Genomic DNA, 13,681 nt, shown 5'->3' with positions numbered 1-13,681 from the left:
AAAGCCTGCTGGGAACCAAGACAAAGTCTGAGACTGTTTGGAGAAACGTTTAATGAAAGTAAAGCTGTTATCAACTTCATCACAAGGTCTGGACTCAATTTATTTCTTCGTCCCCTTCATCAACAACCCCCCTTTTCATTGCTTCAGAGCCAACGCCTGGGGGCCAGTGTATCCAGGTAGGAGCACCGTGACACGTGCACCAACATTAAGGGACAGTATAGGCTACGCTACACCACTCTGGCATCCCTACACCTGGGTACCATCTACTGCATCACTAAAAGGGGCCCTGTGCCCTTGTTGCTTCACTGCAATTGGCGTTATGAAACAAATACTTTTTTCCCTCTTAAAGGGCCCTGGGGGGAGGCGCCTGCTGCACCTCCCATTGAGAATAGTAGGAGGCAGATACCATAGGGCTTCCGCCGGAATTTTGTTGTGGCATCGATGCCAAAATTCTGCCAGCAAATTCTGCCGTGTGAACGGGTCCTTATGGGGGAGATTTATGAAACTTTCTAAAAGAAAAACTGCCTTTGTTATCCATGGCAACCAATCACAGCGCAGCTTTCATTCTGTATGCGGCTCTTGAAAAATGAGAGCTTCACTGTGATTGGTTGTCTACGGATAACAAAAGCAGTTTTTCTTTTAGACAGTTTTCATAAAACTGCCAACTCTATCCTGTGGATAGGTGATAACTGTAATCCTGGGAATATCTCCACCTTTCATCCACTTCCAATCCTCTCCCTTCACCTGGACATAGGTCCCTTCATACTGGCTCACTTTAATCTACCTTTATAGCCGCAAAGAGCTGCATTTTTTTTTACACCAAGCTCCGAATCCCCTGCATAGATATAGAACTGAATGATAAAGTAGTGGCTGCCTGCATTTACCACTAGAGGGAGCTCAGGAGCCTACTTCATAAATCTATATACATAGAGATATATAGAGCCACCACTAGAGGGAGCTCAGGAGATTACTGTATAGAGATATATACAGCCACCACTAGAGGGAGCTCAGGAGATTACTGCATACAGATATAAGCAGCCACTACTAGAGGGAGCTCTGAAGACTACTACATATAGATATATAAAGCCACCACTAGAGGCCGCTCAAGAGCTTACTGCATACAGATATAAGCAGCCACTACTAGAGGGAGCTCAGGAGATTACTACATACAGATATATACAGCCACCACTAGAGGGAGCTCAGGAGATTACTACATACAGATATATACAGCCACCACTAGAGGGAGCTCAGGAGATTACTGCACACAGATATAAGCAGCCACTACTAGAGGGAGCTCAGGAGATTACTGCATACAGATATATATATAGAGACCACTAGAGGGAGCTCAGGAGATTACTACATACAGATATATACAGCTACCACTAGAGGGCGCTCAGGAGATTACTGCATACAGATATATACAGCCACCACTAGAGGGAGCTCAGGAGATTACTGCATACAGATATATACAGCCATCACTAGAGGGAGCTCAGAAGATTACTGCATACAGATATATACAGCCATCACTAGAGGGAGCTCAGAAGATTACTGCATACAGATATATACAGCCATCACTAGAGGGAGCTCAGAAGATTACTGCATACAGATATATACAGCCATCACTAGAGGGAGCTCAGGAGATTACTGCATACAGATATATACAGCCACCACTAGAGGGAGCTCAGGAGATTACTGCCTACAGATATATACAGACACCACTAGAGGGAGCTCAGGAGATTACTGCATACAGATATATACAGTCACCAGTAGAGGGAGCTCAGGAGATTACTGCATACAGATACATGCAGCCACCACTAGAGGGAGCTCAGGAGATTACTACATACAGATATATACAGCCACCACTAGAGGGAGCTCAGGAGATTACTACATACAGATATATACAGCCACCACTAGAGGGAGCTCAGGAGATTACTGCATACAGATATATACAGCCACTACTTGAGGGAGCTGAGGAGATTACTGCATACAGATATTTACAGCCACCACTAGAGGGAGCTCAGGAGATTACTGCATACAGATATATACAGCCACCACTAGAGGGAGCATAGGAGATTACTGCATACAGATATATACAGCCACCAGTAGAGGGAGCTCAGGAGATTACTACATATAGATATATACAGCCACCACTAGAGGGAGCTCAGGAGATTACTGCATACAGATATATACAGCCACCACTAGAGGGAGCTCAGGAGATTACTGCATACAGATATATACAGCCACCACTAGAGGGAGCTCAGGAGATTACTGCATACAGATATATACAGCCACCACTAGAGGGAGCTCAGGAGATTACTGCATACAGATATATACAGCCACTACTTGAGGGAGCTGAGGAGATTACTGCATACAGATATTTACAGCCACCACTAGAGGGAGCTCAGGAGATTACTGCATACAGATATATACAGCCACCACTAGAGGGAGCTCAGGAGATTACTGCATACAGATATATACAGCCACCAGTAGAGGGAGCTCAGGAGATTACTACATATAGATATATACAGCCACCACTAGAGGGAGCTCAGGAGATTACTGCATACAGATATATACAGCCACCACTAGAGGGAGCTCAGGAGATTACTGCATACAGATATATACAGCCACCACTAGAGGGAGCTCAGGAGATTACTGCATACAGATATATACAGCCACCACTAGAGGGAGCTCAGGAGATTACTGCATACAGATATATACAGCCACCACTAGAGGGAGCTCAGGAGATTACTGCATACAGATACACAGCCACCAGAGGGAGCTCAGGAGATTACTACATACAGATATATACAGCCACCACTAGAGGGAGCTCAGGAGATTACTACATACAGATATATACAGCCACCACTAGAGGGAGCTCAGGAGATTACTACGTATAGATATAAAATAGAAAACTCCAGTCGTATTTGTGTCAATTGATATTTTGTTTATTTTGACGTGCGGCTTCAAAGTGACGTTTCGGCCCAGAAGGCCTTTATCAAATTAAATCAGCATCGCCAGTTATGGAAGTATATGGAAGCATCTATGTTAAGGAGAAGCAATCAGTATTCTTGACCATGATCTAAAGTTGATTTCAAATGTAGGTCCTATTCTCTGCCGCTGTGGGGAGCTGTGTCAATGTTTGCTGTGCAAGGCTTGGTGATGGTGTGTGTCCACACGCCTCTCTGGGGGATGCGCCTCTCTGTGGACACACGCCATCACCAAGCCTTGCACAGCAAACATTGACACAGCTCCCCACAGCGGCAGAGAATAGGACCTACATTTGAAATCAACTTTAGATCATGGTCAAGAATACTGATTGCTTCTCCTTAACATAGATGCTTCCATATACTTCCATAACTGGCGATGCTGATTTAATTTGATAAAGGCCTTCTGGGCCGAAACGTCACTTTGAAGCCGCACGTCAAAATAGAAAAAATATCAATTGACACAAATACGACTGAAGTTTTCTATTCTATTACTATACGGGGTGGGAACCCGACTCCAAGTGATTACTTCCAGAGTGCCAGGAGGTTATATCTTTACATATAGATATAAGCAGCCACTACTAGAGGGAGCTCTGGGGATTACTGCATACAGGTATATACAGCCACCACTAGGGGGAGCTCAGGAGATTACTGCATACAGATATATACAGCCACCACTAGAGGGAGCTCAGGAGATTACTGCATACAGATATATACAGCCACCACTAGAGGGAGCTCAGGAGATTACTGCATACAGATATACAGCCACCACTAGAGGGAGCTCAGGAGATTACTGCATACAGATATATACAGCCACCACTAGAGGGAGCTCAGGAGATTACTGCATACAGATATATACAGCCACTACTTGAGGGAGCTCAGGAGATTACTGCATACAGATATATACAGCCACCACTAGAGGGAGCTCAGGAGATTACTGCATACAGATATATACAGCCACCACTAGAGGGAGCTCAGGAGATTACTGCATACAGATATATACAGACACCACTAGAGGGAGCTCAGGAGAATACTGCATACAGATATATACAGACACCACTAGAGGGAGCTCAGGAGATTACTGCATACAGATATATACAGCCACCACTAGAGGGAGCTCAGGAGATTACTGCATACAGATATATACAGCCATCACTAGAGGGAGCTCTGGAGCTTACTGCATACAGATATATACAGCCACCACTAGAGGGAGCTCAGGAGATTACTGCATACAGATATATACAGCCACCACTAGAGGGAGCTCAGGAGATTACTGCATACAGATATATACAGCCACCACTAGAGGGAGCTCAGGAGATTACTGCATACAGATATATACAGACACCACTAGAGGGAGCTCAGGAGAATACTGCATACAGATATATACAGACACCACTAGAGGGAGCTCAGGAGATTACTGCATACAGATATATACAGCCACCACTAGAGGGAGCTCAGGAGATTACTGCATACAGATATATACAGCCATCACTAGAGGGAGCTCTGGAGCTTACTGCATACAGATATATACAGCCACCACTAGAGGGAGCTCAGGAGATTACTGCATACAGATATATACAGCCACCACTAGAGGTAGCTCAGGAGATTACTACATACAGATATATACAGTCACCACTAGAGGGAGCTCAGGAGATTACTGCATACAGATATATACAGCCACCACTAAAGGGAGCTCAGGAGATTTCTTTCTTTAGATATATACAGCCACCACTAGAGGGAGCTCTGGAGCTTACTGCATACAGATATATACAGCCACCACTAGAGGGAGCTCAGGAGATTACTGCATACAGATATATACAGCCACCAGTAGAGGGAGCTCAGGAGATTACTACATATAGATATATACAGCCACCACTAGAGGGAGCTCAGGAGATTACTACATACAGATATATACAGCCACCACTAGAGGGAGCTCAGGAGCTTACTGCATACTGATTAATATTCCCTAGTCGTAATTGTAGGTGGTAGTAATTTATAATGCAATTCTATGTCTATCCAGGGGATTTGAAGTGCTGTATAAGAAAGATGCAGCTCTGATAGCTATAAAGATAAATTAAGACATTTTTTTGCACAGTATAATCGACCTAAGAACATCATGATGATAAAAGGTGGAGATTCACTGTATTAAAGGAATTCTCTAGGACTAAAGCATTGATAGCCTATTCTAAACATAGGAAATCAATATTTGATGGGTGGGGATCCAACCTCCAGGACCCCTGCTGTGCAGTGCATTGAAGGGGCCGCATTCACCTAGGCACAGTGGCTCATCCATACTAGCGGCCATGCCTGGTACTGCAGCTTGTCCCACTCAAGTTACATTAACATACATCAGATACAGTCAGATTCGTAGACGAGGTTCTTCAGACATGCTGCAAGTGATCCACAAGATGAAGTAAATAAAAGGAAAATGTATCAGACCCAGCACCAAGAGAATCGAAGAGTATCATACAGACTGGAAAAGCTTAAGATAAAGGGTTAATAACAATACATTATACATATGATTGCTATTAATGGTTAGGAGACAAACGTTCTGCTAATTACACAGACGGAAGTCATACACAAGTCATCATGGTGTTAATCATTATGCCCATTCTTATTTTACTACACTTTAGGCCTCATCGATCTGCATAGGAGCTGTAGACACAGTCCATCCCTGCTCAAAGAGTGCTGCATATACAGATCAGGGAGCGGCCATGGCACTTCCTGCTCTAGTCCTCGCAATCATGTGATCCCAGGTAACTGCAGTAGCTGCTGGGTCTTAGCAAACCCAGATCAGCTGTGCAGTGCATGTCAGGAGGCTGTATCTCCTTTAACTAGGGCTAATATGTCAGACCCAGTCACAGGAAAAACAAGATAAGAAAGAAATGCAATGTTAAAATGTCCCCCAATAAGTTTGTAAGTTTGTATAACCTTATGCTGGGGGGGGGGGGGGGGGAAGGCACAAAGTGTAAAATAGATGAATAAATAATACAATAAATTAAACACTAAAACAAAGCAAATTAAATGAATAAAAGACCACCACCACCACTTGTCCGCACCCCCGACGAGCGTAAACGATGTGTATGGAATTTTTGTTGCGCTATGTGCTATTAAAAAACATTTTCCTAGGTATACAAAAGAATGAAAAAAAAAAAAAAAAAAAAAATGGCATAAAAATAAAATATAGCCAGAAAACAAGTCACATGGACTAAAAAAGAAAACGAAAATGAGTCTGGTCAAGAAGGGCGGCAAATGGTCCGATTCTGATAATTGCACCCTTTTAAAATGGTTGACATGAATGGCATACACACAGGATAGGATATTAATATCAGAATGGTGGTGGTCCAAAACCCAACACCCCCACCGATCAGCTGTTTCATGTAGCCGCCAGCGCCAGCAGTGAGGCGGAAGCAGAAGGCTCCATTCGTTGTGTACTGCAGCTCAGCTCCCATTCAAGCGAATGACAGCATTGGAAAATTACGTGCACCGTATAGTTTCTGCCACAGGTGATCAGTGGGGGATGCTGGGTGGCGGGCTCCCAACAATCTGATGTTGATGAATAGGGATGAGCGAATCGACTTTGGATGAAACAAAGTTTTATGCGAATCGGCTTCGGATGTTTCATCCGAAGTCGATTCGCTGATCCCTATTGATGATCCATCCTGAGTCCTGGGAAAACTCCTTCAATGCAGGAATGACCCGAAATTTAAAATAACATCCTGCCAGTCTTATAAGTTTTTAAATTAAAACAAAAAAGGGGTAAAAATTAAAAAAAAAATAATAATAATTAAAAGTGAGTGAAATGCAATGATTGAGAAAGCGATTTCGTGAAGGTTAGTACAATTCGTTAGCGTTCCTGACAAAACGGTGCGAGCGCCACCACCAGCGTGTAATAGGTTAGTGAGAAAGCTGGCACACAGTCCGTGTAATTACACTTAGAGCCGCCAGGCGTTCTTCATCATGGTGATGAAGTAAACGTCCGTATCGATGGAAGCACTGACGCCAGCGTAGTAGTTTGTGAATTCGTCCGGAGTGACCTGGTACGGGTTAGAAGATAAGAATTACACAACTTTTTTTTTTCCTATGCAAACTTTTAGTTTTCTTGCAGAAATCCTAAGGAGCCTGGAGAAAACATGGGTTGAGCGTCATGTCATGCTATGGCAGGTGAACAAGGTAATTTAAAGAGGTTAGAGGTCTACTTTTATTCTTAGAAAAATCTGATTAAAAATGCAGAGTGGTATAGTGTCATTGCTGCCAAGCTGCTTTTTCCCTCAATCCACTGTCAGCACAGTACCAGGTTAGTGCTGGACAGCCGGCATATAAAGGTTACTATAAAACTAAACTAAATCTGGTCCATTTTCTGCTATGGTTTGGCTTCTGAGACGAATTGCTGATAAAGCCAATGGAGGCCGCTTTCCATAGATTACATGTTGTATTAGAGGGCTCAGCAACCTTCAGCACTCCAGCTTGCCGTAAAACTACAACTCTCAACATGCACACTTGCTCACCTGTTGTTGTAACTCCCATACAAGTGAAAGGAGGACTCTGGGAGTTGTAGTTTAAGAAAAGCTGGAGTACCAAAGATTGCAGACCCCTGTTGTATTACAAGCCAACTAGTTCATCGAATGGCCAACCCCGTAATACAAGAATGGACCAGGTACGTCAAAGGGAAAAGTGAGGCACCTCCTCATACTATGATTTGATCTAATAACTGCTTCTCAGCATAATTAACATCACTTCTCAGCGCAATTGATACTATGCCGCCCCCTATGTTGCATGAGGCATTAGTATACATTTTGATCAAAAAGCATAGGCCCACTCACCACGACAAGGTTGCCTCCTCGAGTGGGAACCTGCTCTAAATTTGGCGCAGCGCTGCACGGCGCCGCAGCGAGCAACCAAACAGGGCCTCCGCTGCCTGGCAAAACCACCCTGGCACTGGGCCTCACCAGCACAGCACCAAAGCAACAATGGTTGCCGCGCAGTGCTGCGTCAAATTTAGAGTAGGTTACCATTTGAGGAGGCAACCTTGTTGTGGTGGGTGGGCCTATGCTTTTTGATCAAAATGTATACTAATGCCTCTCGTATAGCATGCAACATAGGGGGTGGAATATTATTAATTGCGCTGAGAAGTGATATTAATTATGCTGAGAAGCAGTTATTAGATCAATGTCACCGCCAGATATCTGAGAAGCTCTGACAGACGTTCTTCAGAACCTCCTGCTTGAGGTTCTTTTGTTTTGCTTTCATTTTGTCATCTCGTTTCCCTCTCTCAGCTGTCATCTAGTGGCACTGATTGCATCCCTTTAAATCCCCTCCCATACTGCATCACTTTGCGGTTTATACAACTTCCTGGATTGTGTGCATGGATGCTGCAACTGATGCTTTTACAGATAAGTCTGTTCCTTTTTGTGTTTTCCTGTTGGCTTGATCCTAGGTGACCCTGACTCCCTCCGTATTAAGTGCAGGGAGCTGGTGGTCGTGTCCCCTCACTATTATAGGGTGTTCAGGTGTCATACAGTCAAGGCACGAGGGCATGCAATTATCTATCATAGAGATCTTTGCATGGGCTGAGAAGTCAGGGAGAGCGCGAGGGCTTTTGCAGGGCTCACCCTTATGTTCCTTAGTTTGGGATCAAGTCAGTTGGATCTTCATTTGCTGTCTTCTAGTTTTCTGCAACACCATCCGTGACAATCAAAGCATAGTATGAGGTGGTGCGATCCAGATTCACTCTTATTTTGGGATATATTTTTGGAGAATCTGTTCCTTTTTTCCTCACTCTAGTACCAGCACTGCTCCCCATTCGGCCCAGGTGATTTTAATTAGCAGGAGACTGCATAAGGGCTCATGCACACAAACGTATTTTATTTCTGTGTCCGTTCTGGGTTTTTTTGCGGACCGCATGCGGAACCATTAATTTCAATGGGTCAGCCAAAAAAAAAAAACGGAAGGTATTCTTTGTGCATTCCGTTTCCATATGTCCCTATTTCCGTTCTGCAAAAAATAGAACATGTCCTATTATTTTCTGCATCACGGACAAGGATAGTACTTTTCTATTAGGGGCCAGCTGTTCCGTTCCACAAAATACGGAATGCATATTTTTTGCGGATCCGTGTTTTGCGGACTGCAAAATACATACGTTTGTGTGTATGGGCCCTAACACTGACAACCTTGCAACCAGTCTGGCTCAAGTCTCCAAACTGAAGACCATGAGCCGAGGACAGAGAACTAGCTAATGCCACAGACTAAATTAACCCCCCTTGCACTAGTAATCAGATTTTTGATATAATACCTTTAGGACAGACTAAAGGGCCCTTTACACAAGATAATAGCTAACGAGCGTTCATAGGAATGCTCGTTAGTGATTATCTGGCGGTATAAATGAACCGCCATTACCCAATGAACAATCAAAACGCTTGTTCATGGAGTAATCCGGTCGTTTATTGCTTGCCGGTTGCAGATCGCGCTGTGTAAACACAATCTGCTGCCGGCAAACAACGAGTCTGTATGGAGACGAGCGATGGCATTGGAGATCGCTTCTCCCCATACTGTGGAGGCGATCGCTGAAGTGGTCTCCACCTCTAACGAGCAAGCGATTGTCGGGAAAGGACTCTTCCTTCCCGACAATAAGCTGCGCTGTCGTCCTGTGTAAAGGGACCTTTATTCCTAGGGAGACGCCAACATTGGAAACATAGCAATCAGTCTGAAGACCATGAGCTGAGGACACAGAAGAGGAAAGACGGTTCGGCTGCATTCACTTAACCATCCCATGCAGCACTAGTAATCAGATTTTTATCAAAATAAATTTGGACAGAAATAGAAAAAAACTTAAAAATATCTCAATAAAATCTCTCAGCACAAATGTCTAAGGGGGGGCTACAATCTGGACTGCAACATCCTCATACCAAGAGGAGACATATGTTTGTGATATATATATGGGGACTGCACACTGGAGAGGTACCAGTGACAAGGAAGGGATGCTGTGGTACCAGTGACAAGGAGGGAACTGGTTACAAAGTGCATAACCCAACCCAGGTCTGGTTGGTCCCATCTTCTTTAATACTGTGCAGGACTCCCTTCTCTAGAGGAACTATGGGGAAAGGGGAGCCATGAAATAGACATGGAGGGGGACGCAAAGACCAGGACCTTCACTGCTCGGTGAGAAAACCACATATACATGTATGAATCGATATCTATCGTGTATATCAGATATTAACGCCTGCTTTGATGGTTTTGACGACTTTATGCAATCTATAAAGGCACAGATCAGATGGTGTCACTTACCTGTCCGTCTTTGTCATACGGAGAGTCAAAGTTGTCTAGAAAACTCCTAAAAACTTGATCTTCTGTCCACTCTCCGTTCTGATACTTTGGATGGTATTTTGCATTATAGACACCTCGCAAATCTTCGACGGTGACAACCCCGTCCCCAGTTTTATCCAGCTTTCTAAAGGCCTGCATGATTATTTCCTTCCTTGCATTCGACATAGGCGGCTGGAAGAAGACGAAAAACAGTCTACAGACAAAGCTTGAGGAGCAGAAAGACTCTCTGGAGCCCATTGGGTTTATAAAATGGGTTTTAGGTGTAACCTTACTGTATAAATGTAACATTCTACAACATTCTATTAGACTTTGTGTTTCAATTCCTCAACATGTTCAAGTTCTCAGCTTTTCTTTGTTTCCATTCAAAGGCAGTAATCCTGTCCACAGCCGGTCCTGCTCTCCGCTGAGAAGTGGCTACACTTGTATCCAGTCTAGACAATGCTCTGTGAGCTAAACGGTCCGGACTCCAGACTGATACATTGTAACAAACTAGCACAGTTGTATCCAGTCTAGACAATGCTCTGTGAGCTAAACAGCCCGGACTCCAGACTGATACATTGTAACAAACTAGCAGAGTTGTATCCAGTCTAGACAATGCTCTGTGAGCTAAACAGCCCGGACTCCAGACTGATACATTGTAACAAACCAGCACAAGTTGTATCCAGTCTAGACAATGCTCTGTGGCAGCTGCACAAATCTCTCTGCTAGTTTGTTACAATGTATCAGTCTGGAGTCCGGGATGTTTAACTCACAGAGCATTGTCTAGACTGGATACAACTCTGCTAGTTTGTTACAATGTATCAGTCTGGAGTCCGGGCTGTTTAGCTCACAGAGCATTGTCTAGACTGGATACAACTGTGCTAGTTTGTTACAATGTATCAGTCTGGAGTCCGGGATGTTTAACTCACAGAGCACTGACTACCTGACATCAAATGCAATGTTATAATCCAGAGCTGCACAATTATATCCACATAATCCACTCTTATTCAAAAGGTTATTCGTGGAGGTATAAATAATACTCACTTTTGAAACTTAGCTTTTTCAGTCCTTTTATTTTTCATATAAATAAATCACTATTATGCATAGTAATCCTGAGAGCGCTGCTCAGCAATTAGTTCAGTGCTCTCAGAATTACTATGCATTATAGCAATTTATTTATATGAAAAATAAAAGGACTGAAAAATATAAGCAAAGCTTCCAAAGAGTGAGTATTATTTATGCCTCACGAATAACCTTTTGAATAAGAGTGGATTATGTGGATATAACTGTGTAGCCTGAGTGAGGTTCTGAATTAGGTCGTGGTATACTACAGGTGGAGCAACAGTTGATGATTGAAATACTCCAGAGCTGCGCTCACTATTCTGCTGGTGGAGTCACTGTGTACATACATTACATTACTTATCCTGAACTGATCTTGAGTTACATCCTGTATTATACTCCAGAGCTGCACTCACTATTCTGCTGGTGCAGTCACTGTGTACATACATTACTTTTCCTGTACTGATCTTGAGTTACATCCTGTATTATACTCCAGAGCTGCACTCACTATTCTGCTGGTGGAGTCACTGTGTACATACATTACATTACTTATCCTGTACTGATCCTGAGTTACATCCTGTATTATACTCCAGAGCTGCACTCACTATTCTGCTGGCGGAGTCACTGTGTACATACATTACTTATCCTGTACTGATCCTGTACTGATCCTGCATTATACTCCAGAGCTGCACTCACTATTCTGCTGGTGGAGTCACTGTGTACATACATTACATTACTTATCCTGTACTGATCCTGAGTTACATCCTGTATTATACTCCAGAGCTGCACTCACTATTCTGCCGGTGGAGTCACTGTGTACATACATTACATTACTTATCCTGTACTGATCCTGAGTTACATCCTGCATTATACTCCGGAGCTGCACTCACTATTCTGCTGGTGCAGTCACTGTGTACATACATTGCATTACTTATCCTGTACTGATCCTGAGTTACATCCTGTATTATACTCCAGAGCTGCACTCACTATTCTGCTGGTGGAGTCACTGTGTACATACATTACATTACTTATCCTGTACTGATCCTGAGTTACATCCTGTATTATACTCCAGAGCTGCACTCACTATTCTGCTGGCGGAGTCACTGTGTACATACATTGCATTACTTATCCTGTACTGATCCTGAGTTACATCCTGTATTATACTCCAGAGCTGCACTCACTATTCTGCTGGCGGAGTCACTGTGTACATACATTACATTACTTATTCTGTACTGATCCTGAGTTACATCCTGTATTATACTCCAGAGCTGCACTCACTATTCTGCTGGCGGAGTCACTGTGTACATACATTACATTACTTATTCTGTACTGATCCTGACTTACATCCTGTATTACACTCCAGAGCTGCACTCACTATTCTGCTGGTGCAGTCACTGTGTACATACATTACTTATCCTGTACTGATCCTGAGTTACATCCTGTATTATACTCCAGAGCTGTACTCACTATTCTGCTGGCGGAGTCACTGTGTACATACATTACTTATCCTGTACTGATCCTGAGTTACATCCTGTATTATACTCCAGAGCTGCACTCCCTATTCTGCTGGTGGAGTCACTGTGTACATACATTACATTACTTATTCTGTACTGATCCTGAGTTACATCCTGTATTATACTCCAGAGCTGCACTCACTATTCTGCTGGCGGAGTCACTGTGTACATACATTACATTACTTATTCTGTACTGATCCTGACTTACATCCTGTATTACACTCCAGAGCTGCACTCACTATTCTGCTGGTGCAGTCACTGTGTACATACATTACTTATCCTGTACTGATCCTGAGTTACATCCTGTATTATACTCCAGAGCTGCACTCACTATTCTGCTGGCGGAGTCACTGTGTACATACATTACTTATCCTGTACTGATCCTGAGTTACATCCTGTATTATACTCCAGAGCTGCACTCCCTATTCTGCTGGTGGAGTCACTGTGTACATACATTACATTACTTATTCTGTACTGATCCTGAGTTACATCCTGTATTATACTCCAGAGCTGCACTCACTATTCTGCTGGTGCAGTCACTGTGTACATACATTACATTGCTTATCCTGTACTGATCCTGAGTTACATCCTGTATTATACTCCAGAGCTGCACTCACTATTCTGCTGGTGGAGTCACTGTGTACATACATTACATTACTTATCCTGTACTGATCCTGAGTTACATCCTGCATTAGAACAGACTTTAGCTGTAACATGGATAATATTTTCAGAAACCGCTGCTGGTTCAGGGTCTATAGGCAGCACACAGTTTTACAGTCTGGGAGGAATACGCTTTCCACCAGACACTACATTACAGTCACT

At 43.4% G+C, this 13,681-nt stretch overlaps 1 protein-coding gene across 4 annotated transcripts in view; it reads right to left on the bottom strand.

Moving 5' to 3' along the window:
* The window catches only part of CAPSL (calcyphosine like), a 32,131-nt gene that overhangs the window by 3,458 nt on the left and 14,992 nt on the right, over positions 1 to 13,681 (bottom strand). For 3 of the 4 annotated variants that reach the window (XM_044295622.1, XM_044295625.1, XM_044295624.1), the window contains 2 exons: positions 10,269 to 10,478; positions 6,918 to 7,021 (listed from right to left, as the gene is read on the bottom strand). In XM_044295622.1, coding sequence (XP_044151557.1) covers positions 6,920 to 7,021; positions 10,269 to 10,478 — 312 coding nt within the window. In that variant the 3' untranslated portion in view covers positions 6,918 to 6,919. The remainder of the gene's footprint in view (positions 1 to 6,917; positions 7,022 to 10,268; positions 10,479 to 13,681) is intronic. The other variant, XM_044295623.1, reaches the window with a different exon arrangement.

Source organism: Bufo gargarizans, chromosome 5 (genome assembly GCF_014858855.1).
Source record: "Bufo gargarizans isolate SCDJY-AF-19 chromosome 5, ASM1485885v1, whole genome shotgun sequence".
Lineage (NCBI taxonomy): Eukaryota > Metazoa > Chordata > Amphibia > Anura > Bufonidae > Bufo > Bufo gargarizans.
This window is presented reverse-complemented; position numbering and strand designations above follow the sequence as displayed.